Raw genomic sequence first — 26065 nt, 5'->3', positions numbered from 1 at the left:
ATGTAGAAAGTACACTGTGGGAGGCAAGAGTGGAGGAAGCAGTTAAGATGGGCTGCTGTGGTCAGCCAGGTAAAAGATGAAGGTGCCTTAAACTAGGTACTCATGGCAGGAATGAGGACAAAAGCTTAGGACTTAGGAATTAGGTGGAGCCAACAGGACTTAGGAATTAGGTGGAGCCAACAGGACTTGCTGGATTGATGAGGGATGGGAATGAAAGAGAAGAGAAAAATGAATTATCAATTCATCCTATGGACAGATGAATTCAGTCCTCCATTTCAGCGATAAGAGCATGGGCTGGAGTTTTTTCTCTTTTCTAGAAAGCATAATGACTTATTTTCTCTCTGCAGAATACCCAGGCAAACAAGGAGCTGATTCGCTGTGTCATCCTTTCTCAGATTACTTTTGGGGAAGAACACTGGAAATGTGCACAGGCTTTGGCCAGCCTGGCTTATGGCTACCTGACACTCAGAGGTACTTGATTTCCCCAACTGGGTCTAGGTGGGCTGAACTAAGCCCACACATGACCACAGTGGGGGTGGGGATGACTGCGGGAGGGCCCTTCCTGTCCCCAACTTCCACCTCATCAAGAGGAGGGCCAGTCCAAGGATGAGGCAGGCAGTGTGGCAGGAATCTTAGAAATAAAGGTCATAACAATGGTGATAGTTAATTTATTGACTTAGCATGTAACAAGCTAGTCTCATTTAGCTCTGTTAGATACTGTTATTATCTGTAGTTCATAGAATGGGACACCGAGACACAATGGGCAATAGACAGTATCAGAGGTTCAAGCCACAGGTCAGTAGGGGGAGGATAGGCAGGTACATACATTGCACAACAGGGAGCCAGACTCAGTAATGGGACTTGAATTGCAAGGACAGAACTCAAGTTCCTAGAAGGTTTGGCTGAGGAAAAGGCAAAGCCCTCATTCTAGAGAAATGGTGCTTCTGGAAGGTGCTCTGGGACAGAAGAACAAGATAGGAAGGCATTTTCTAAAACTGAAACCCAAACATAAGTTCCATGAGGTCAAGAGCTTTGTAGTAAAGGCTCAATAACTATTAGTTGACAGGTTAATTGAGGCATTTCCGGAACCAAGGACATGGCCCACTCAAGGCTCTCTGCCCTTCAGCCAGCCATGTCCCCCTGCATGGACTGCATATACTTCTACGGTGGAACTCATTGTACTGTACTCACATGAGCTCTGTTTAAATGCCTCTGCCTCTGGAAGAGAAGCTCCCTGAGGGCAGGACTGGGTCTCATTTGACCTTGTACATCCCTGGTACACAGTGTAGATCAGCAGATGTTACTGCTTGATAAAACTGAGCCAGTGGCCTAGGGCTTTTCAAGCACTCCTTGGACCTGAGAGCTTGAATGGGGTCTAACTTACAGTACAAGTTAAGTGATTTAAGGGATTAAGAGATTTAAGGGTTATAGGGGAAGTGAACCAATATACCTGGGTCATAGATATCAGAAATCAGAACTTTTGAAAAAGTTAAAATCGGATTCACTTTTCAATTCTTAACCTCAGAACGGTGTTCCTTCTTAGGGCTCTTTGGGTCCTTTTGAGCTCACATCATTAATGTATCTTTAGATTCATTGGCTGTTCGATGTGGCAAGACCAAGAGTGGTTGACACTGGGGACAGTGATGCTGGGAGTCACAGTGAGGTCACAGTGAGGCCCTTTCAGGCCTTAAGAACATGTCCTCGTGTTCTGAGAGAAGGCTCACATGGTTAAGGAGAGTAGAGAATCCTCACTTATTGGCAGAGCAGATAGCTACCTGTCCGTGAGATTTAAGGGACACCAGGAAAGCCTTTAACAAAGCAAAATCTTTCCCTAATGGAGCTACATTGTCCCTCATTTGAAATCTCTCTATTTCAGTCAGGCTGATCTCATAAGCTCGCTGTCTTCATCATAAGAGTCCAATTTATCAATGTGCCATTTCAATACTTAGAGAGTTCCTATTATAAGTCTGGTGACACTGTGCTAGGCACTGAGGATACATACATGAATACTAGTGGTCCCTGCCCTCTGAGGCTATACAGGATTTTCATGATAGCACCATAATAGAGGCAGGGACAAAGTTCTGGAAGACAAATGAGGCAGATCAGTGGTTCTGCCACTGGGGGAGGAAGTCAGGAGAGGCTGCAGAGAGAAGATGGCATTTGTCCTATCTTTGAAGGATGAGTATAAGTTTACCTAGATTTTGAGAGAAGTGGTACAGGGTACAATGTCGGAAGCCAGCCAACGAAGTAATTGAGGGTACCTGAAAGGGGGAGCATGGACTGAGGAAAAGAAAGAAGACAGACAGAATTGCAGGAGGGATCACAGAATCAAGCTGTGTCTGTGTCCCCGAGTTTATTTAGAACACACTATTTATAACATTACAATAAGAAAGACAGTAGTCAAGAATCAAGGTTAGCCAGATTACTATATCTAGTAGAACAATGAGATTCTCACAACTCAGAACTCTCTGCTAAACTGTTGCAAGGAATGTGCAGTGACTGCTATGTGAACAGTTACCTCCCGGTTTTTCCCAGCGCTTTACAATCTCAACTTCTTACATTGTTGCCGAGTACACAAATATCCTTGTTCCTTGTTATACGATTTCACATGTCCATAAGTGACTCCCCACAGTACAAAGTTGGCCCTCTGTGTGTTGATCTGAGGAGTGGGAGCCGAGAGGAGGGCATTCTGTATGAAACTCCTCACATAGAGCATTGTAGGTGTACTCTGGACCCAAGAGGTTAGGACAGAACAGAAGACACCTTAAGACAGACGGGTCATGCCTGGTAATCGAACTGGAACGTTAACTTGGACCCAGGTATCACGGAGTTTGGGGAATTATTAAAAGGTTTTAAGTGAGGTGGTGACATAATCACGCTTATGTTGTAAAATTAAAAAAAAAAAACAACAACTAAAGGATGGTTTGAATTGGTAGGCAAAGTAGAGTTGAAGACCAGTTAGGCCATTATCCCACCCAGATGAAAATCGATGAGGTCACGGCAGTTGGAATGCAGGAAAAATAAGATGTGGAACTGGTGCCATTTATGGGAGAGCTGAAGCTGAATAGGGAATGACCTGGACACTTAGCTGAAATACAGAACCTAAGAGGAAGAACAAGTTGATGGATGAAGGGGAAGGAAGCTGCTGAGTTTGGTTAGGGACAGGCTGGGTCACAGCCAGTGCGAAGCGCTCCCGGACCATCTGTGGTGAGGTGTGCTGTAGACAACTGAAAAGTGGATCTAGAGCTCAGGAACGATGTCGGTTTGGGAGGGATTAGCTTATAGGAAGTTGAGGCCATAGGAATGGATGAGCCCGATCATAAAAATGTACGTAAAAAGAGAGAAAAAGAGGGCAGAGGGAAGAAGACTAGAGAGTAGGAGTGTTGGGAATGGTCAGCAGAAGTAGAGCCAGCAAAGGGAATAGAAGAATCAGAAGGGCCAGGTCAGAGGGAAGGGAGGAGAAAGAGTTTCAAAAAGAAGTGCAGGGCGGTTTCAGCAGTTTCAGATGGCAGAGGGAGGCCAAATGAGATGAAGGCCAAAGACAGACGCATGGATCCGGCAACCGGCAAGTCACTGGCACGTGGTTTGGCACCAGCAGGTATACTCCCTGGGTCTTGGGAGATTCTAGATTCAGGGAGACTGTGAGACTTTTGCTGAAATTCAGCCTTGAGGCAGCGGCACCTTGAACTGGAGAGGAAGGTACCGGAAGCATTCGAGGGGAATGTTTGGGTGCGCCTGGTGCAGGCTGGAGGCTGCCTCCCTTTGTTGGGGAGGTCGCAGAGGGAGGTTGGCCCTCGTCTTCTGAAGTCGGCCCTTTCCGTGTGTGGTCACAAACTGGCTTTGAGTTTTACTTTGCCAGTTAGATTCCAAGCTGAGTGGAGATAGGTAAACAGGTCATGTCCCAAAACACGGTGGGAACATCATCTTTGCTCACCTATTTCACAGTTCTTCCTGCCACAGGAATGGAGAACTATTTGGGTAGTAGGTTGGAGGGGAAAGAAAGTTTTTCTGTAAAGGAAGGTTTTTTTGTGTATTTGTTTTTTCTGGATGGGAATAACAACTTCCTGATTAGACGAAATGCTCATGTAACATAATATAGCAGTGCTCAGCCTTGAACCCTAACTTTCTCAAGCCAAGCCTAGAGTGTTTTAGGATAGATCATGGTCTGAGAGAATAACCCAGTGCCTCTTATTTCCGTTATAGTCCTTACCTAGTCTCTTCATTTTAACTTTTTTTTTTTAAGTCTGTGGTCCATGGACTAAAACAACTAAAGCTTTGAAAAATTGCAAACCTTCAAAAGGGATGAAGAGCTTGCTGAGCTCCACTTAGTTTTGTGGTCATTAATCCTGCAAGTGCTTTAGAATGGACAGAATTTATGAGCCAGCCTTCCGTGTAGGCAGGATGTGTGCGTCTCTGTGTGTTCATGCCTCGCTGCACATGTGCGTGTTTTACAGCCATCAGACCTGCTTACTTCATTTTCCCAAGAGACTTTTCTAGCACTGGGGGATAGGGGTCAAGCCAAAAGGCTGATTTTTCTCAATAAACAGTCTTCCAGTGAGTATCTAGCGAGAGACTTATATGTGTGAAATTCCGTGAAGAGCGCTTTGGGAAATACGGTATAAGGTAGTGTTCCTTCAAAGAACTTACAACCTCGTGTAAGGTGACCTACATACAGACAACTACAATAGAAGGTACCATAAGGCAGATAAGTGCCATGTAATTGATTTAAATATAGGGCTTTGAGGAAGCTGGGTGAAATCGTTTCTGGCTGAGGTGGTAAGTAATGGATTCAGGGGAGGTGCTGTTCAAGAAGGCCCTTACAAAATGAGTAGGGTCTGGGTGGGCAGAAGAAGCAGTGGGTATTTCTGATGAACAAGGCCTGGGCAAAGGCATGGGGGTAGGAAGGTGCAGCGGGTGTTAGAAAGCAGCCTGCAGTCCTGTGCCGCTGAGGTTGGGGCTGGTAAGGTGAACCTGGGAAGGAGGGCGCATTGGACAGAACACGGTGGGTTGTAAACACAGGCTAAGGAATTTGGAATTTATTTGATAGGCAAGGAGGACTGTTGGAGATTTTCCAGGAGGGGAATGAATAAATCAAAGTGAGTTTTGGAAAGGTCAAGCTAGCAATGATAGCTAGAAGGGAAGCTATCTCAGTCATTTAGGTATAAAACTAGGCTAGTGACAGAGGAAGAGAGGGAGGATAAGGATTTAAGAGTCTATTATGGGCAGATACATTTATCTCTTAAACCTGAAATCCTGCTTCTGGGACTCTTTCCTAAATACACACTTAGAACATAACATATGGATAAGATTATTCTTTGCAGCATTGTTTCTGACAGTAAAAGATTAGAAACAACCAAGTGTATACCCACCACCAGAGGACTAATACACGCAGTGGGGAGGTATGGAGCTTTACAAAGAGCACAGGGAAGCTCCATACACCACTAGGGAAAGATCTGCTGGATACCTCTTTAGGCAAAAGAGAATGCACAGTGCAGGATGATAATCCTCTTTGTGCGTAAGAAAGAGAGGGAGAAAAATGAGCGTAAATGCTTATATTCATAGAAAGGAACACCGAAGGATGCATAAGAAAGAAACATAAAAGTTGGTACTGGTGGCGAAAGGATTAGAAGTGAGACCACCTCACATTGACCTTTTTGTATAATTCTAGCTTTCGAACCATGGGAATGTATTAGCTATTTAAAAATGATCATTAAAAAAAAAAAAAAAAGACTGTGAAGGAGGAATTGGCAGAATGTGGCGTTTGATTTGGGGTTGAGGAAAAGTGAGGCACAAAGATGAGTGTGACGTTCCAGGCCCCTGACTGTGCCATTTTCAGAGAAAAGTGGGTCAGGAAAAGAAGTGGACCAAGGAGAGGAAGGGCGGGTCAGTTCTTGCTGTCTTGATTTTGAATTGCAACAGAGAAATCCACTAGTACATGTTTCTTTGGTGCTGGAAGTTTGGGACCAGCACTCGGGAAGAAAAAAGGAGAATCATAAACAAGGAGGAATATTGGAGACCACAACTAGGGAGGGGAGATGGGAAATTGCACGCATGGAGGCAACGCTGAAGTTACAGGAGTTGTTAAACGTCTGAGAGGAAAAGAGAAGAAAAGGAAGAAACTTGGAGAATGGATGCATTCGTGGAAAGGAGCAAAGGGAGCTGTAAAGAGTTAGCAAAGAGTCAATTAGAGAATTTTTATAAAAGAGGACTGGGCTGCTGCAGTGCCTTGGGAGCCAAGGGGAGCAAAACACGCTGCTAAGGCTGTCAGATGTGGCTGCGAGATGGGCACCGAGAAACCGTGACCGGATTTATGGAGTAGGTCTTTGGGGCCCTTACGAGAGCAGTTTCTGCTGAATGGTAAAGCAGAAGCCAGATTCCAGGGGTGGGGGGAAGGAGACTGAACTACATAAGCCACATACCACGTATCGGAAGGATGAGGGAAAGTAGGAGGGTAGCTCAAGAAAGCAGAAAAGTCACGTGAAGATAATTTTATAAGAGGAGGAGACCCAGAAGAATTTTAAGCAGTGAGGAAGGAGCCAGTTAGAGATTTGGAAGGTTTTGAAAGTGGAGCAATTGATGGAATGGGGTTCAGAAGTCAGTAACAGGAGAGAACGTGGGGGCTTTTGCAAAACAGTGGAAAAGGCTGTCGTTTGGTGACCTAAAGTAAGGGACAGTAAAAGTGGAACTCTGTTGTCAGCTGACCTGGTGATAATCCTAATGATCCCAGTGCTTTACCAGCCAAGAAAAGGGCAGGTACAGAACAAGGTGGTTTGTCACCTAGTGGTGAACTGTTTTCAAGTGTCCCGGAAGGAGAATACAGCAACGTGGACAAGCAGTTTCCTGAGATTTTGCTTATTATTAGTGAAGCAATAAATTAGTCAGCCTGCTATTGCTGGGAACCTTCCAGATATTCAGGGCTCTGTTACAAGTGTTGCAAAATATAGAAAAAGAAGCATAAGCCAGGAAACCTGACTTCTCTGTCTAGTTGGTAAAAAAAAAAAAAAAAAAAAGTTATAGAAACAACAGGGAATGATAAAAACCAGGCTAACTGACCTGCAGGAAGCTTAATACCTATCTGAAGTGAGTTTGCACTTGAGAATGCAGCCTTTTATAGAGCTTTTCTAAGCAACTCTAACAAAAATGTCCAAAGTAAGGACAAACAATAAATTGCTTCAGAGAAATGGACCCTGGTGGCCGTGGTGGTGGTGATAATGGTAATAATAATAACAGCTAATATTTATTCAACCTCATTTCATTTCTATGTAGTAGGCACTATTCAATCCTTTTTCTTGAATTAATCCTTGCAACAACCCTACAAGGTAGATGGTATTTTCACTACTATTTTATAGGTGAATAAACTGAGGCACAGATAGATTAAGTAACTTGTTCAAGGGAACAGGGTAGTAATAAGCGGCTAAGCCAGGATCTGTACCTGGGAATTCTGACTCTAGACCCTGCTGTCTTAATCACTGCCACGCTAACTTCTTAAATATAGATGATGATCAAAGGTGGCAGCGGCAACCTGTAATGATTGGGTAGCTTTGAGCAGATTGTCTGGCCTGAGTCAGTAACAGACTTCAGTGGTGCAATCACATCCCAAACTGAATGAAGCAAAGTGTGGTATGTTTGGTGGACAGTCTCCGGACCATTTTTCTCATTCATCGACATGTCTTTGTAATTTCTGAAGCTCAGGCACCAGAAGCAGGTCTCGTCGCACCCTGATTTTTACCTTGGTAATTGCTACACCGTTGATGCAGGGAGAAGGGTGGTGTCTTTGGCGTCGGAGAGCAAGTAAAGGAAAATGACTTGGTTTGGAGCAGACGGTGGAATTGGGGAGGTGGGGCTTGGAGTTAGGGAACAAGAGCATCCTCCAGAGAGATAAAATAAGTCTCATACGCATACACAGATGCAGAGTGTTATTTTTACATAAAAGAAGATATTAATAAAAAGGAAATTAATAAAAAGCAAATTCATTTCAAAGTATTACTAATACTGATTCATAGTACTTTTGTCATCATGAATTTTCTCATATAGGAAATGCTATAAAAATGTTATCACAAAGTGAGATTTTTTTTTGTAAGTATATAAAGTACTCTTTCGTACTTGAAAAAGTTGGAAAAAATGTAGTCTCCAAACTCTTGACAATTAGCTTGCTTATCACTAAAAACAATTTTTGAGCAAACTGTGGGTATTTATTATAAATATATTAGTACAATGGTACTAATATATTGTGTAATATAAATATTCCTAAAAATGGGAAACAAAAATGTTAAGATAAAAAAAGTAGCAGAGAAGTTTTGATTCTTTTTCACCTTTGCCCTGTAGCATCTTGCTCCTCACTTTGGGGACCAGGGTGGATTCTGCGAAGGAAAAGGAAGGGTTTTTCCCTTTAGGGCTGACTTTAAAGTTGAATGAGCTACTTTAAATCAAGATCCTAGTTCAGTTTGCTTAAGCCCCATTGGTCACCAGCTCCGCCTTTTTTTAATCAAAAGGACCATAGTGTGGGGCATGGTCAGGTGCAGACAAGGAACCATATAATTAATTAGCTGCTGAGCTTAGAGGAAAAGTATTCCCCCTGGGGATTTCACACCCAGCACCGGGCACATGGGGATGGGGGAGGGGCGGGCGTGCAAAGCCTCAGAGTAGCCTTCTCATTTGTTTTCCATTCATGAGCCCAGAAGCAGTTTTGTGCCAGGTGGGATGGTTTTCAATAGCTTGTCCAGTTTCACTTTTCTCCTTCCCGCAGACCCAGGGAGGCATCTAAATTTGGTTCCCGTGTTCCTTATTGATACACTCCCAGGGGGCCAGCTGATTGTGGAAAACAACCTGTTTGATAAAAAGGCTCAGTTTCCTACTTTATTGTCTTGGTCTGCTGTCCCTGGCAGTTTTCTGTTGTCACTACCTTCCTCAAGACTTAAAAGACTCCCTCGTACCCAACAGATCAAATCTAACCTCCTCATCTTGCAAATTCATTTCAAAGTATGACTAATACTGATTCATAGCACATGTACGCACGCGCACACACACATACACACACACACACGTTTATTCTGTCTCCATGGCCTTAGGCTGTGTGCCCCAAGTGAGAAGCCGTCCACATTCTTCTCCATCAGCCAAAACCTTACTCTTCAAAAATGAGGTGACTCCCACTTACTAACTCAGTGTTGGTCCCCATGTGGTCCTCAAAACGCCTATATCAGTATCACCTAGGATGGTTGTTAAAAGCGTGAACGCTTAGAACTTGCAAACCATAACTACTGGAAGTGAGGCCCAAGAATCTGCATTTTAACAGCGTGCTTGTGATATACAGTGCAATTTGAGGACCACTGTTACCTGGTAACTTAAGACACAGCCCTCCTTTTCGCCACGGAGTCCATTTTTCTCTCTAGTCGAGACCTATAGAACGGGCATCTTCTGAATGTTCGACAGAGACTTCTCGGCTTCTGGGGCACTTTTAGGGTTCTTCCAGAGAAGCTTTATCCTCATGGTTGCAATTCATCAAGGAGGTCCTGCACATCTGGAACATAAGAGGCCTGCGGGCATCAAATGCAAGTCCTTTCAAATCATCCCTCTTGCCATTGAATACACCCGTATACTGTGAAACCAGGCTCCAAGGGCCAAAGGGAGAGCAGACTGCAGGCTAGAGGTGTGAGGTGAGAATTTAGGGCACAGTGGGCCTACTTGGCAAGAGTGAATATGTTAGCAGCCCCTAGCTGCTGCAGAGAGGAGAGCTGGAAGTGAACATCTGCCATGACTGTCTTCAGTGGAATGGAGAACTCTTAGGGATAATATGTTCTCTGCTGGCCTTTGTCTTTTCTCCAGGGCCTCCTGTTTCCAATCAGGGATCACTAGACATGAGCTAGGCTGGAGGATGAGAGAATAGTTCTGTAAACTGAACATTCCCAAATCTGCTTTGTTAATTGGACAAATAGCCGTTCAGGTAAATGCTCGGAACACCAACCTTTAGTTAGAAAAGGGGACAGAAAAGGGGACACAGGCCACAAGTTCTGTCGAGCTGGGGTTTGGCATTCCCTTTGTCTTCTTACCGAGGGGCCTCACTGCATTTAGAAATTAGATTTTCTATGTGTGTGTGTGCGTGTGTGCGCGACCACTTAGTCTCACCAGCTTCATTGGGGATTGAAAGTATCCCCAGATGGAAGTAATTGTATTCATAAGCATTTGTATTTATAGAATGCCTTTCGCAGAAAGCTCAAAACATAGCATTCTGTGGCATAACCTAGTTTGTTCCTGGACTATCTCCATGTGTTTTGTAAAGGAATAGCTTCTGTAGTTATTATTGTCATTTTATAGTTGGAGGATGGAGAAGCTTTGTGGGTTGAAAAGGTGAACTGGCATTGGTGGCCAAATTGGGAATGGGATACTCAGCTTCTACTCCTGTCTCTATCAATGATTTCTAAACAGAAGTCCTCAGACTAATGCTGGGATGGTTGCCTAAGAAGCACTCGTGGAGTTAATTAAAAATATAGATTTCTGGACCTCATGCCTCTGGAGATTCCAACTCAGTGGGTCTGGGGTGGGGCTCAGGAATCTATATTCTTTACAAGCATTCCAGATCATTCTGATGCACCTCCAGTTTTGGGAACGAACACTACGGACCGTATGACAACCACACTGCCTACCATTAAAAAAACATGCTTTTTTAATGGTTTTCATCCTGCCACCCACCCTCAAATTTCTCCAGGCCTCCCAGCTCAGGCCAAGAAGCATGCTGAATCTGCCAAGAACACACTGCTGACCTGGAAGAGAAAGACGGCCTCAGACAAGGAGAGAAAGGGAATTCTGGAAGCTCTGGTCATGCTCTACTATACTCTGGGGGTGGCCTGTCTCCTGCAAAACCGATATCCTGTCCTTCCCAGCTGGGTCTGGTGATCAGGGCCAGGGGCCGCACATGCTAGATGGCTCATCCCACTTATGGTGGGAGATAGAACCAGGGCCTTGTGCTCTGTTCCAACATCCAGCCCTCCACAAGCCTCTGGTCTTCATCTAGAAGGGTATGAATATATGTCCTGTGTCTACTCCTAGGAGCTCTGAGTTGAGCCATGGCAGGGATCTATCCTGGGACACCATCCCCAGCCAGTTGAAAGTTTTTTTGGAGTCTGTCCTGCTCCTCATTGAGTATCCCACAAAATCGGTGTTAGTAAAGGATGTGGGCGATAGTGGTCGTGGTAAGGTAAGAAGAGGGAGAATGGGTGGTTGTTTAAGGCATTGTTTGTCCAACTGGTCTCCACATTGAAATCTCCTGGGGAGCTTCAAAAATTCATGCTGACAGGGTCCCACCCCAGAGATTTTGATTTAGTGGGGCTGGGCTGCAGCTGTTCATTGAGGTTTTTAAAAGCCTCACAGGTGATTATAATATGTAGCCCAAAACCTCTGATTTAATAGACTCTTGAACATTTTAGTTTTTCTGAAATGCTGTTAAGAATACTGCCTGTGAAGCTAGAGGCCAAGCAAAATAGACAAAAGAAATAATTCTCCATATCCCCGGGCCAGGTGGGGGGCGGGGGAGGTAGGAAGGAGGGAGAGGATTGTTATATAAGCCTCTCCTCAAAATGCTTGTGATTTTAGCAGCCTCTTGGTACCATCTCTACTTGATGACTGCTAAAGGTATTTCATGTTCATGAATAATCATGAGCCCCTTTGAGCCAGGGTCCCCAGTCCCCATCTCTACATATCCCCCTCTCTATTGGTCTGATGCTTAACTCACAAAATCTGATGATGTGGCCTTGCTCTGTTGTTCCCTTAGCAGGGGGCTGTTGAAAATGCAGGGAATAGAAGGATATTTGGGAATTAAGGGGATTTTTTCTCCTTGTTTGCCTCTTGCCAAAATCCTGCTTTGTGTGGACTTTCTAAATTACCCAGAAAGTCCCTTTCAGCAGAATTAGTTCTTCTCTTTTACCATTCATAGGAACCACCTTGGGAAAAAAGAATTACTGTCAGGCAGTATACACCTCTAAAGAAAATCTAGGGTAATTTACAGGTTCCGTTCACGTCTCCAAATGCTCACCACCAGCCCCAGCTTTGGATTCAGGCAACCACAGGAAACCCAAAGCCCTGTTCCTTTTTTTAAAAAAAAAGTCTCCCTTTTTGACAACATGTACATGTGGGAAATAAAGAACAGAGCAAAGTACCCATTTTCAAGTACTGCTCTGTTTTCCTAAGGGGACCTTTTGTTTGCTTATCAATGGCTGTCCCTGGGCAGAGTTTGTGTGCTTGGCATTTTCCTTGACTGGTTCACCAGCAGAGAAGCTTATCTCAACCTGCAGAAGGCAGAGAGGAACATGGAGGAGCTGAAAGAATTACACAAGGGAGGAGTTTGTGGATTACAAGTCTCAGAGAAAGACCTAACAATTGCTTTGGGCAGGTGAGATCTGGGCTTAGAGAAGCTTAGGCTTTTATGAATGATGCCTGGAATTACTTGATTGTTCTGTACTCTCTAAATAAGAGGAGAAAAATGTTCAGAGCAGAAAAAAAAAAAACCCCACCTAAACACACACACACACACACACACACACACACACACACACACACACACACACACACACATACACTCCCAAACCCCCTTCAAAAAAAACCCCAGAGAGTGAAATGATAATAAAAGAGGCTTATATTTACCAAATGCATGTACCATGGTCTAAGCTTTATGTGCACTGCCCCATTAAATCTTCACAACCACCACTGGGGAAGTTGGTACAATTATTACCTCATTAGAGGACAAGAAAACTGAAGGTCAGATTAAACAAACTGTACAAGGTGACAAGCTTTAAGTGTTGGATCCATGGTCTTTTTTATAGTGCCTCTCATGCTTATTCTAAAATTAGACTTTTTTTTTTCCTGACTAGCTACCTACTTTTGTCATTGAGTATGACACCTTAAAAGATGAGGAAAGAACACTTAATGAAGACGATTTTTTGGAGGCCCATGAAAGCTGTGCATATTATGTGCACTTTTAAGAAAAGTTCTGTTCTATATGGAAACAAAGTCCATGGAATTTGTTTAAGCTAGAACAAGACGTCACTGTATTACAGTTGAGTTAGGGATCCTCTGAGAATCAGAATATTTAGATATGAGAGTGGACCCATCAGATTGTCAGAAGAAAAAAAAGAGTAATAAAAGGTTGACTATTCCCTAGATTTTTCAAATATCTTCACATCCTTGAAAGCAATCTGTTCCCAAAACTGTAAGCACTTGGCATAGTTAGGTAGATGACTGAATGGTAAGTAAATGAAATACATGAGTCATGCCTGCCTCCTCTAAACAATCATGAATCTAGAAGTCAGATGAGAAAAAACAGGGAGATGTTCAAATGCCCAGAGCTAAATCATGCTGATTTAAGTCCACAGGGCTGTAAATCAGAGTCTGGTTAATGTCTCCTACTGTCACATGGGTCAGTGGCTGAGTTTTGTGTCTAATGTGAAAGATAGCCATGTTCCTTTTTCAGAATAAATTCAAGTGTACATTTCATTCATTCATTCCACAGTATTGAGTGAGTATTTTGTGCATATTCTGAGTGTTAGAATGTTTACGAAGTAAAACTGTATCCTAGATACTGTTCTAATGCTTTATGTAATTTATTTCATTCATTCCTCATCACAAGCCACAAGGTAGGTCTTTTTATTATTTTCACTTTACAGATAAGAAAATTAAGATGCAAAGATTAAATAACTCGAGGTGACAGAACTAATAGGTAGAAGAGCCAGCATTGGGTCATCTGAATCCATAGCTCACCTATACCACATTGATATAGCTATGTTTGATATTGACCAAACATCTGGTGAGGGCAAATTCCTTGTCTCATTTAAAAGGTGGGGAAAATAAGACAAGATTGTTCAGGCCAGACAACTTGGATCATAGCTCCCAACAAGCTCTTAATGAGAGGCATTGTGCTCTTAATGAGGCATTTTGTGCTTTTATGATCAAGAGAACTACTGGTCCAACTGATCAAAAAAAATTTTTTGTAAAGAATTATCAGATAACATGCTAGTGCTCTTTTGATTGATAAACCTTCCTGTTTAAAATAAATTGTCATTATTGCAGAATGCCTTCTATGAAATAATTTTATATACACATTTTTAACTCGGGAATACAAAGATGTGGGCAAGGGGAGAGGGGGAGGTAATATTGATTGTGTATTATATGTTAGGTAACTTTACATACAACTTTTAATCACAATGACCTTGTTAATTTAGGTATTCTTAACCCTGTTTTATTTGGGAGGAAATATGGGCTCCTGGAATTTGACCATTAAAGCTAATAACCATGAGAACCAGCTTTGAACTTCCCATGTTTTCATTGTGACTTGCTTATTATTTATCTTATCTCATTAAGATAAATCTTAATGAAATACTACTTTATTCTCCTTCGAAAAATTATAGTCCCCATTTTGTTTCGGAAAATTCGAAAGTCAGATACGAAGGAGAAAATAAAATTCAATTGTAATATCACCACCCATACATAACTGCTATGAATGTATTACATATATGTATGTCAGGATCATATTTTAAGTACAGTTTTGTAATTTTTTTAACTTAGCACATTTTGAATTTCTCCCCCTATAAGTTAGTCTCAAAAGAAAACATGATTTTTAATATCTGAAGTATTTTACTGTATAACGTGCCATAATTTATTTAACCTCCCTCTTTTGGTGGGGGGGATATTTACATTGTTTACTTCATCCTCTCATTTTTAACTAAGGAGAAATAAACTAAAAAAAAAAAAAAAAAAAAGCAAACACTTTCCTAGGCTTTAAAGGAAGGGAACCAGAGGTAATAAAATTTTATTTTGATTTTAGAAAGTTTATAGGTAAATTATCCCATCTTGTAAATTGCTGGAAGCCATTTTTTTCCATTTGCTTTTTTATAAAATTAGACTGTAGCGTGACATATTAATGGGTTTGATGAATGGTAGTCACTGGAATTTAGTGGGTAAAATGCAGGTTAATTGGAGTTTGTTTACAGCAAGCTAGATTTTGAGCCAACAACTGAGACGATTGGCTTATGGAAGCCAAATTGTTTAGTTTTTAGAACCAGTTCCTTTTGTGTCTGTAAAACACGTGGCCTCTCTGTGACTTTCCATCTTCGCCCCTTTTCTTGTAGAGCCTCCTTGGCCATCCAGAGGTTGAACCTAGCTCTGGCATACTTTGAAAAGGCAATCAACAGCATCATTGCTGCCAAGGGTGCTGGAACGTCGGATCTGGTCCCTCTATACACAGAAGTTGCTCAGATTGAGCAGCTGAGGAGAAACCACCACCAGGCCATCCAGTACTTGCAGCAGGTTGGTGGGTTGGCTGGCGCCCCAGCCAGGCGGCATCATTTGGCTCCAGGCCCAGTTCCCAGAGCCAGGGAAGCTTGGCTTCTCAGAATAACAAGGGGCTGGGACTGATAGATATTTTAACCCCAACTTCCCTCCAGATCCACACGAGAACCTTTCCTCAACCTTAAGTGACCCCGCAGGGAAGGCTGACTCGGTGGCGTTTCTACTCTCGGGCTTCCTCTCATCTCGGTCAGTGCTGGGAAGAGGTAGCCTAGTGGGTCTGCTTCAGGGTAAAAAGCCATGAGGACAACTGAACTTAACTATTTAAGAAACGTAATGGGCTTTTTAGGTGAAAAGTCATGATATTTTGTTACTGTTATTTGTCCTCTAAGCTTGTCTAGCTGGTTGTATTTCCAAGTCTAAGGTTAAACTAACAAAAAGGTGCCTCACTTGGAGGTAACTAATTTGACAACTGCCCAGGGGCAAACAAAACATAAGGAGGAATGTTAAGTCTATCATAATGAAAACAGTTTAGGACACTTTTAAGTATCATGTACTTGAAACGTCTCTTGAAACTGCAAGTTAAATTCACCTTCTGTCTCCTCAAGATGAGAACCCTGCTTGTGACTTCAGGTATTTCCTGTAGCCAAAAACAGATCAAAATATTGAATTCCTTATATCATAGAAAGATGGACTGTAACCCACCAGTATATGTGAAAACAGTTCGAACTGAAGAAAAGGCATTGCAGACAATTCGAAAATCCAAGGTTATTAACATCACTCAATGGATGTTAGCGAAAGCTGCTTTCAAGGCAGGGAGTCTACTCCTTACAGAGAAAGCCAGTCCAGTTTTGTGTCCAAGACTTTTTAAAAGCAGTGGTCGATCAGAATGGATAAAACAATAAATAATCGGTATTTCTGAATAACAACAAAAAATGATAGTTCAGATTTATGGAATGCTTTTGCTATGTTCACTTGGGGATGTACTCATTTAATCCCTGTGAATAACGTTATGAAGTAGGCACCATTATTATTTTATCTAATTTTAAGGATGCAGAAACTGAAGCACAAAGAGTTATAGCTAATTTAGCTGCAGTAGAATAGCTAACAAGTGGTAGAGCAGGGATTTAAAGTCAGAAAATTTGACCCCAGAGCCTGTACTCTTAACTCTGTGCTGTCTTAGCTCCAAAATGTCTGATAATCTCTGATGCTCCTTGAAATACCCTGTGGTGTTTGGGGTGTGAAATACGAAGCACAGCTGGTTCTTTTCTTGCCAGTGGGTGTGTGGACTAGATGGTTTCTCTCTTCTTCCTCATTCCAGAGTGTCGCTGCTTCCATTTTAGTACAAATAATAATATCTACACTTCTGTAGTGCTTATTACATTCCTGGTAGTATTCTAAACACTTAACACGTATTAATTCATTTAATCTTTATAACCACTGTGATTGACACATACTATTTTTGTCATCCCTGTTTTATATTTGAAGAAGTTAGTGACTTGCTTTGTGTTACAGTAAGTGGCTTGCTTTGTGTTACAGTAAGTTCCCATCCCAGCTAGGATGGGAACCCAGGCAGTATGGCTCTAGAATCCACACTTTATTAACTTTCTTTGATAGTGAACCTTTGAAAGGCTAAGCTAAAGTTTTGATTTTATTTTTGCCATGAAACCTTATAAAAGATAATAATAGCTAATGTTTATTGAGATCTTACCATGTGATGTGTACTATGCCCAGTGTTTTGTGTGCACCATCTCATTTACTCTTTCCCAAACCCTAATCAGTGAAAATTACTCTTTCTACGTAGGAAGGTGAAATTACTTGTTCAGGACTCACAGAGCTGGGCCTCAAACTTATCTCTCATGTAACTCCATGGTTAGATGTGTATTGGCTTTCAATCAACTGGAAATTCTATGGGAGCTGCTAGAAAATCTGCAGTGACTCACTGTCATTTGGGTACTTAACTTGTCATGATTTTCTCTGTTCCAGGCCCATTCTATCTGTGTTTCTTTGTTCACTGAAGTCAGCCCCCAAACTGCAGAGGCAAGCGCATTACTAGCCAAGGCTTATGCCATGTCTGGAGAGGCCCAACATATAGGTAGGTAATAGAGGTGACTGTGAAGTTATCATAATTTCCCAGTCATGGGAGAGAAGCACATTGGATAATGGTCTATCAATATGACGGAAAGCCTGATGGAAAGATGAGACCAGACACCATTTCATATAAAATCATTTACACGTGAATTTAAGCACGTGTAAATCATCCTAATAATATCATCCTAAGTTTGTTGGACTATCAAAACCAATAAGATCATGATTTCCTTAGAATCTCAGCAAAAGTCACCTGCATAAAGATCATATACGCTATGAATGTGACCTGTGATGTGCCTGTTAATGAGGAAGTCCAGTGACAGAAGAGAAAAACATTGGCTCCTCCTTTCTTCCTCTTCCACTCTCAACCTCTCCTTGATCTTTTCCTCTAGCTTACAAGAGAGAATATTTTAGCAGCTATGTTTTTCTTGACCTATATTCAGAAGTGAGATACCGAGGGTTCTAGAGGAAAGCCAAGTGATGAATTCACTCTTCAGCGGTAGTCCTTTTGCAGGCAAGGTCATCCTTTTGAAAATGAAATTTGTCTTAGGAGAGACAAAGAAACTGGTGAGGGAGGACAGTGTCCCATGCTCAGCTGGCTTGATCAGATTAATGGACACTAGTGAATTTGGTGGCCCAACAGGAGGCATTTGAGATTTGCGAAGAATGTAATTTAAACCTTTTTTAAAAGTTGATTTTCCTTTGCTTATAAAAGTAATCCATTTTGATGCACATTATTTTTCAGTCATATATGAGAAAGAGAGAGAGGGAGAGAGCAAACAAGAATTACAAGGAAAGTATTGCATCCCACTTTTTCCCACTCTTGCATATCCCCATGCCATTAAATAAACATTTTTTTTCAATTTTCAGAAGTTATTTTATGTTTTGATTATTGTTTTCTTTAGCATAAATGTTCACCGAAGACTCTTGATTATTTTTTCTAGCTAATCATCTTGCGTATGCTCACAGTATTTGTAGTCCATCTATATGTATTTGAGTTTTCAAAAGTAATTTTCATAGTTCTAACAAATTTAAATATGTAAATATGTAAATTTTTTTTTAAGTGAGAAAAAGTTTTAGCTTATTGAGTTGGGAGATTCCGAGGCTACTTTGTTCTCTTCTTGCATACTAATTTTTAACTTTAAAAACGATCTAGATCTTCACCTCATGTTATTCACTAAATTCCAGATGGATTAACATTTTTTAAAATAAATTCATTTATGTAAATTAGTTTCAAGTATATAGTACATTGGTTAGACGTCTATATTGTTCATAAAACGATCCCCCCAATTGCTCCTTCCCCGCCCCGGCCCTCCCCTTAGCCATCATATTAATGCTAACTGCATTCCCTGTGCCATGTTCCCCATCCTGGGTTAACATTTTTATTAAAACTGAAAAATATAAATTAAGCGCAAGAAAAATACAGTACTTGAATAGTACTATAATTAAAAATTGGAGAAAAGAATACTCTGAGCACACAAAAGTATACCAGAAAAGGAGATATTGATGGATTTAATTATAAAACGATCGAAAATTTATGTCTGCCACAAAATAACATAAATAAAATAAAAAACAACTCGGCCAAGATGAACTGATAACCTAAGGCCCTTAATTATTTCAAGAAAAAATTAAAAAAGAATTTGCAGTTAACTTTCTGAGAAAGAAATCTCCAAGCCCACGTGATTTCACTGGGTGATTCTACCTCACATTTAAAAAAGGAATAACATCCATCCTGCATATTCTTTTCTAGAAACTTGAAGAGAGGGAACATTTCCGAATTCATTTTATGAAGCCAGCATTACCTGATACCAAAACCAGACAAAGACATTACAAGAAAATAACAAAACAAACAAAAACTACTACAGATCAGTACCTTTCACATGCAACATAGTTCTGGAAGTCTGAGCCAGTGCAATAGGCAAGAAAAGGACATATGGCTTAAAGAAGTAAGACAGTCTCTATTTGCAGACACATGACTGCCAAAAATTCCAAGGACACTACAAACTTCTAGAACTTGCAAGTGAGTTTAAGCTTGGCAAGGCCACGGGATACAAGGTCAACACACAAAACCAGTAATATTTCTATATATTAACAATGTGCAACTGGAAACCAAAAGTGTTTTAAAGTACCACTTAAAATAGCCCCTTTTCCCAAATGAAACGCTTAGGTTTAAAATCTAACAAAATATAAAGAAAATCTGTGTGTTGAAAACTACAAAACCTTTATCAGAGACATCAGAGATGACCTAAATAAATGGAGACATGCTATGTTCATGTATTGGAAGATTCAAAATAGTAAAGTTGTCAGTTCTTCCAAAATCAATCTAAGGATTTAACACAATTACAGTAAAAATCCCAGCAGGAATGTTTGTAAATATAGAAAAGCCGACTCTAAAACTTATGTAGAAAAGCAAAACAATTTTGAAAAATAAGACAGTTGGAGGAATCATACTGCTCGATTTTCAGATTTACCAAAAAGCAACATTAATAAAGAGAGTTTGGTACTGGTGAAAGGATAGACAGAGATCAGTCATTGGAGCACAATAGAGAGTCTAGAAATAGACCCGTATAAATATGGCCAATAAATTTTTGACAAAAGTACAAAAGCAGTTCAATGTGGAAAGAACAGTCTTTTCAACAAATGTATTGGAACAATTGGTATCCACATGCCAGAACAAAATAAAAACACTCATACCATACACAATATTAATTTACAATGGATCATTGTCCTAAATGTAAGAGCTAAGATTTACATTTACTTTATGATAGAAAAATAGGGGGGGAGAAAAAAAAAGACCAAGCATTACATAGAGGATACAAATGGCCAATAATCATATAGAAAAACGTTTTATTCATAGCAATGATAATCAAATATAAAACAAAACAAATATAAAACAACAAAAATACCAATTTTTTTCTATCAAATTGTTAAAATTTCAAAAAATGATAACATTTACGATTAATGAGACCAATTTCATATGAACTCTCTGAAGGGCAATTTGGCAGGATGTTACACATCCTGAAACTATAAACTATATGTGTGTGTGTGTGTGTGTGTGTGTGTGTATGTGTGTGTGTATGTATGTATAAAAACTATATGTATATATAGTTATCTTTAAAATTACAATAGGATCAAGTTTTCACCCATCTGAAAATAGCATTTGCCGGACTGTGGGTAAACTGGTCTGATTTGTTCATCTATAGCTGGTAGGAGTGATAATGTAAATTGATATGAAATTTGGAGACCAATTTGGTAATATCTAGTAAAATTGAAATGGAAACATATATAAGGATGTTCACTGTAACACTGTAACTGTGAAAAATTGGAAAAAATCTAAATGTTCACCATTAGCCTTCTGGCTGTGGCTTTATAAAGAGGTTGGTATTGGTGAATCCTCTCAATACACACATACACGCACAAACAATAAAATGGTCCAAAATATTTGAGGACACTGGAAATAGATAAACAGACAAACAAATTACAAATCATTCTCAGAAAACCGTTAGAGCTTTGGGTAAAGACTGAGCCTTTTGGGCCTTCTTGCCTGGCACTGCTCCTATCCATCCACTGCCCCACGTTGGTTCACGAGAGTAGCAATTTTATCAGCATGAGAGTAGCCAAAAGAACCAAGAGCAGCTTTGCCGTCAGAGGAGGCTGACTCAATTTGGAGCAAGGGGCGAAAATCCACGGATTTATCACAGAAAAGTAGCAAACTAAATAGAAAATGGATTGGGGAAAGCCTGCATATTTGCTAGGCTGAAGTTGATCTCCTGGTTAGTTTGAGTCTCAGGTCAGTCAGAAATTTTAACCAGTAGAAACTGAAAATGAGAGAGCGACAGAAGGTCTAGATAAGCTCTCCTAGTATACCTGGTCAGCTGGGAAACTACATACTCATGCAGGTGACGACTGGAGAGTCCAGTGGAAAGTAACAACCAAAGGAGACTTGAAATGTGGCAGAGCTTTGAATGCACTCCTTGATCTGCATATAGAGCAATCAACAAAGGACGAAAGACATATAATCTCGAGGTATTGGAGCATAACCTCTTCCCATGCCAGTGTGTCAACACTAAACTATGCAGACACAGAGATCACCCCCAGGAATCCAGACCAAAAATAAAAATAAGCATTAAAACCCAAGCAAAGACTCTCAGGTTCTGGTCCGGCACGTGGGAGCTTGGAAGTTGCCACGCCATCCTAACAAGGAGTAAAAAGCTAAGCAACTGCAAAATCAACAACTCTTCTTAGATCTGTCAGAGAAGTGAGGTCACAGGGCAAGCTGATGCCCCTGAAATTGGAGGGGCAGGTGAATACAAAGAATCACATTTTGCAGAGCAGATATTCATCTCTGCAGGAACTAGTACTGGTGGAGGAAAACCTGAACTAGAATCAATAAATTTCTGGAGGCTCAGTGTGGACAAGTCTGAGAGTTAAAAATTCCCAAGGTACCCAGTCATAGGGGCCCCCACACTTTTGTGAGCTTAACCTCCAGGAGCTTGACCAGGTTCTCCAGACCCTAACTATTGGGGTTCTTTCAAAGCCTGACTTTTCGATCAAGCCAGCTGCTTTAGGATGGTGGGGACCACAGTAAGATGAGGAAATTCCATGAGCTTAGATCCTTGATCTGAAGCAATTCTGTGTGGAATGCCATAATGGTGGATAAGGTATTCCGTAAGTTCACAGATGGTACTTTTGGCAGAAGCATTGCATGCATGGAAGGCAAATCTGTATCCAGAGTAGGTATCTAGTCCAGTTAGGACAAAACACTGCCCCTTTTATGATGGAGTGGTCCAATGTAGTCGACCTGCTACCAAGTAGATAGCTGATCACTTAGGGAATGGTGCCATATCAGCTCAGTGGTGGTCTCTGCTGCTGACAGATTAGACACTCAGTGGCCATAACCAGGGTGGCGTTGGTAAGTGGAAGTCCATGTTGTTGAGCCCACTCCTGGTACAAAAATCTGTATTAGTCAGGATTCTCCAGAGAAACATAACCAATAGAATAAGGTAGGTGGATAATGGATGGACAGATGGACGGATGGATGGATGGATAGATAGAAGGAAGGAGATTTATGGCAGGAATTAGCTCATATGGTTATGGGATATGAAAAGAACCACATGGTCTGCTATCTGCAAGCTGAAGAACCCAGAAAGCTGGTAGTATAATTTAGTCCTAGTCCAAAGGCCTATGAACCAGATGAGGGGGCCGCTGGTGTAAGTGTTGGAGTCCAAAGGCTCAAGAACCAGGAGCTCCAAAGTCTGAGGGCAGGAGAAGCTGGATGTCCCAACTCAAGAAGAGAGAGAGAGGGAGGGAACTCACTTTTCCTTCACCTCTTTTGGGATTCTATTCAGGCCCTCATCGGATTGGATGACTCATGCTCATATTGGTGAGTGTGGATCTTCTTTGCTTAGTATACTGATTCAAACGCTAATCTCTTCCAGAAACACCTTCACAGACACACCCAGAAATTATGTTATTTCAGTTATCTAGGCATCCCTTAGCCCCATCAAGTTGACATATAAAATTAACCATCACAAGTACATTTATGGGGGCAAAGTTGGGTGGGAAATCTCTGTATCTTCCATTCAATTTTGAATATGTGAATATAAAAGTGCTCTAAAAAATAGTCTATTTAAAAAACAAAAACCGACACTGGAGCAAAGAGATTAGCATCTGAACACTATAGGGAAGATAGAATCTATAGTTTAAGTCTAGGTAATTTACTAAAAATAAAACAACCTCCCCAAACTCGCAAAAATATATATCAGAATCTGTGGTTGCTCCTATGTATTATTTAAAATGTATAGTTTTCAACAAAAAAGAAACAAGAATACAAAAAAAAAAGATACTATGGCTCATACTCAAAAAAAGAACAGTCAAATAAATTGACTGTAAGTGGGCTAAATGTTGGATTTTGTAAAGACTTCAAAGCAGCTGTCATAGTATGTTCAAAAAATTAAAGGAAACTGTTCAAAAGATTAAAAGAAAATTTGATGAAAATTACTTAGCAAATAGCAAACCGGCCAAATGGAAATTCTAGAGCTGTAAACTGTAGTAACTGAATGAAAAATTTATTAATGGTCTCAACATCAGATTTGAGATTGCAGAAAAGAGAATGAGATAGCTCAAAGGTAAACCACTAGAAATGACCCAAGCCAAAGAACAGAAAGAAAAGATACTGAAAAAAAATGAACAGCGCATGAGAGATCTGTTGGATGACAGCAGGTATACCAACACTCATGCAACGGGAGCTCCAGAAGGAGAGGAGGCAGATGAGGCAAAAAATTATCCAAAGAAATAATGTCCCCAAACTTCTCAAATTTGATGAAAATGTTTTGTGCAGATCCAAAAGTCTCAATGCCAAGTAAGGTAAGCACAAAGAGAACCACAACCAGACAGTAGTCAAACTGCTGAATGCCAAAGAGAAAATCTTAAAAGCAGCAGTGGAAAAACAACTCCGCAGGGGAGCAACAATAAGATTAATGGCTGATTTTTCATCAGAATAATGGAGGTTAGAAGGTAGTATAATATATTAAAAATACTACAATAAAATTCAACTAAGAATTGTATATCCAGAAAAACTATCCTTCAAAAATGAAGGTAAGATAAAGACATTTTCTAATAGATAAAAACAGGATCTGTTGGTAGCAGTCTTGCCCTAAAAGAAAAAATATAGGAAGCCTCTAGGCAAAAGAAAATGACAGCAAAAATGACGCTATATATATATATATATATATATGTATATATAGACACACACACACATATGTATACATATATACATATGTGTATGTCTATATGCATATATACATATGTGTATGTATATATACATACATATATACCCATACATACACACGTACACACATACTAATATTCATTGAAGTGAATGGGTAAACAAAATGTGACATATCCATATAATCAAAAACTACTCAGCAATAAAAAGCAGTGAAGTAGTAAAACATGCAGCAACATGGATGAACCTCAGAAATAGTATGTTCTGTGAAAGAATCCAGCCTCAAAAGAGTACATATTGTATGAAACCATTTATGTGAAATTTCTAGCAAAGATAAATGTGTAGAGATAGATCAGTGATCGTCTATGACAGGATGAGAGCCAGCGTTGACTGCAACCAGCCATGAAGAAACATAACTGCAAAAATTTATCAGACTGTACAATTACGATGGGTGAATGTGTGGCATATAAATTATACCTTAAAACAGTGATAAAAAAATGTTAACAGTGCCTGTTCCTGAGTGATATGTATAGAGATAATTGTCTTTTTTTCCCTTCTCTATATTTTCTATGTTGATTACGTAAATATATTTTGAATAAAAAACAAAATTAAAAGTAAATTTTTAAACAGTAACAATTGTATATTTAAAGTACTTTTAAAACCAAAAACTATTCTTCTCCCTCCCTCCCTTTCTTTCTCTCTCTGTCTTTCTCTCTTCCTCTTCTCACACACACACACACACACACACACACACACACCCCTAAACAGGAACTCCAATATACAGCAATCTCTATCAGACTTTAATTTAGCTACAAATATAATCTTGCATTGCGCCCTGGGTTTAATATGGTGGTTATTTTGGGTCTTAGACTAAGGCTGTTCAGATATGAGCTTTCTTTTCCTAAAGAAATCCATGCATTTCATCAAAAAATAAAATAAGAACATAATCTGATGCCATCAAACCATATATCAGACTTGTCAACGCCTTTATGAGACATAGAATGAGGACAAGCATGGACCTTAAGCATGAAAATGTCTAATTAACTGAGCCAGAGCTGACTCTTGCTCAAGTAGACACTTGTAAAGGCTAGCACTTTGCCTCAAATAATTGTTTCACTTTTTTTTTGCAGATGTTGCTGAGATGTATTTTATAAAAAGTATCAGTGCATACCAAACAACATTGGGCCCAGAGAATTGTGAAACACTGATGACCATTGGAGAATTTTACAAATGGCTTATCCATAATGGGGAAAAAGAGGTAAGTATAATCAACTCATAAACACAATTCCTAGTTTGTTTGTTAGATTGGGACAGCCTTTTTTATCTCACAGTTCAGAAACCGGAGCTCAGAGAAGTCCCAGGTAAAGCCAGGAATAAAAATAAGGATGGTGCTAATTACTTTAAGTATTTTTCTTGTATATTAATACATAAGGTCCTTCAAATCCAGGACCCCCATAATCTCTGGCCCTGTAAATTTAATATTTTACGTCAAAATTGGCTTTCACCTTTGGATCTAGCTGCTAGTATTTTTCTCTTGATATATTATTACCCTCTCAGTTTCTGGTTTTCAGCTCTTTATTAGCCCAAAGTTTGTTTTCATGTTAAAAAATAAAGTTGTACAAAATGCTTTTGATTTCCGACCTTTTGCCTTAGAAGTCTCGTGAATCTAGTCTATTACTCATATTCTTTTGACCTGAACTTTATATATTGAGTACAGCATGAATGCAGTGAAGACCTTTATTTGTCATGAGATCTCATATGACTATGATCTGACAAAGCGAACTCTGTATTTCCTCAGGCAACTGAGAAACATGTATGGATCTGGCATGCTCTCGTGGCCATGTGACCAATTTAAGAGCAGGCCATGTGACCACCAATTTAAGAGCAGGATTACAGTATAAGTAAGATTTTCTCCAGGAATGATGAAAAGGCTTCCTTTATTTCATACATGAAGATTTTTTAAAATGATGACATTTTCTT

The 26065-nt window shown here is 40.3% G+C and overlaps 1 protein-coding gene across 1 annotated transcript in view; it reads left to right on the top strand.

Moving 5' to 3' along the window:
* Positions 1–26065, top strand: part of TTC23L (tetratricopeptide repeat domain 23 like) — a 55132-nt gene that overhangs the window by 9310 nt on the left and 19757 nt on the right. The window contains exons 4-9 of the mRNA XM_039842704.1: positions 348–471; positions 10703–10859; positions 12257–12382; positions 15114–15291; positions 17257–17365; positions 25216–25343. Of these exons, the coding sequence (XP_039698638.1) occupies positions 348–471; positions 10703–10859; positions 12257–12382; positions 15114–15291; positions 17257–17365; positions 25216–25343 (822 nt within the window). The remainder of the gene's footprint in view (positions 1–347; positions 472–10702; positions 10860–12256; positions 12383–15113; positions 15292–17256; positions 17366–25215; positions 25344–26065) is intronic.

Source organism: Pteropus medius, unplaced genomic scaffold (genome assembly GCF_902729225.1).
Source record: "Pteropus medius unplaced genomic scaffold, Ma_sr-lr_union100, whole genome shotgun sequence".
NCBI classification, from domain to species: Eukaryota; Metazoa; Chordata; class Mammalia; order Chiroptera; family Pteropodidae; genus Pteropus; species Pteropus medius.
This window is presented reverse-complemented; position numbering and strand designations above follow the sequence as displayed.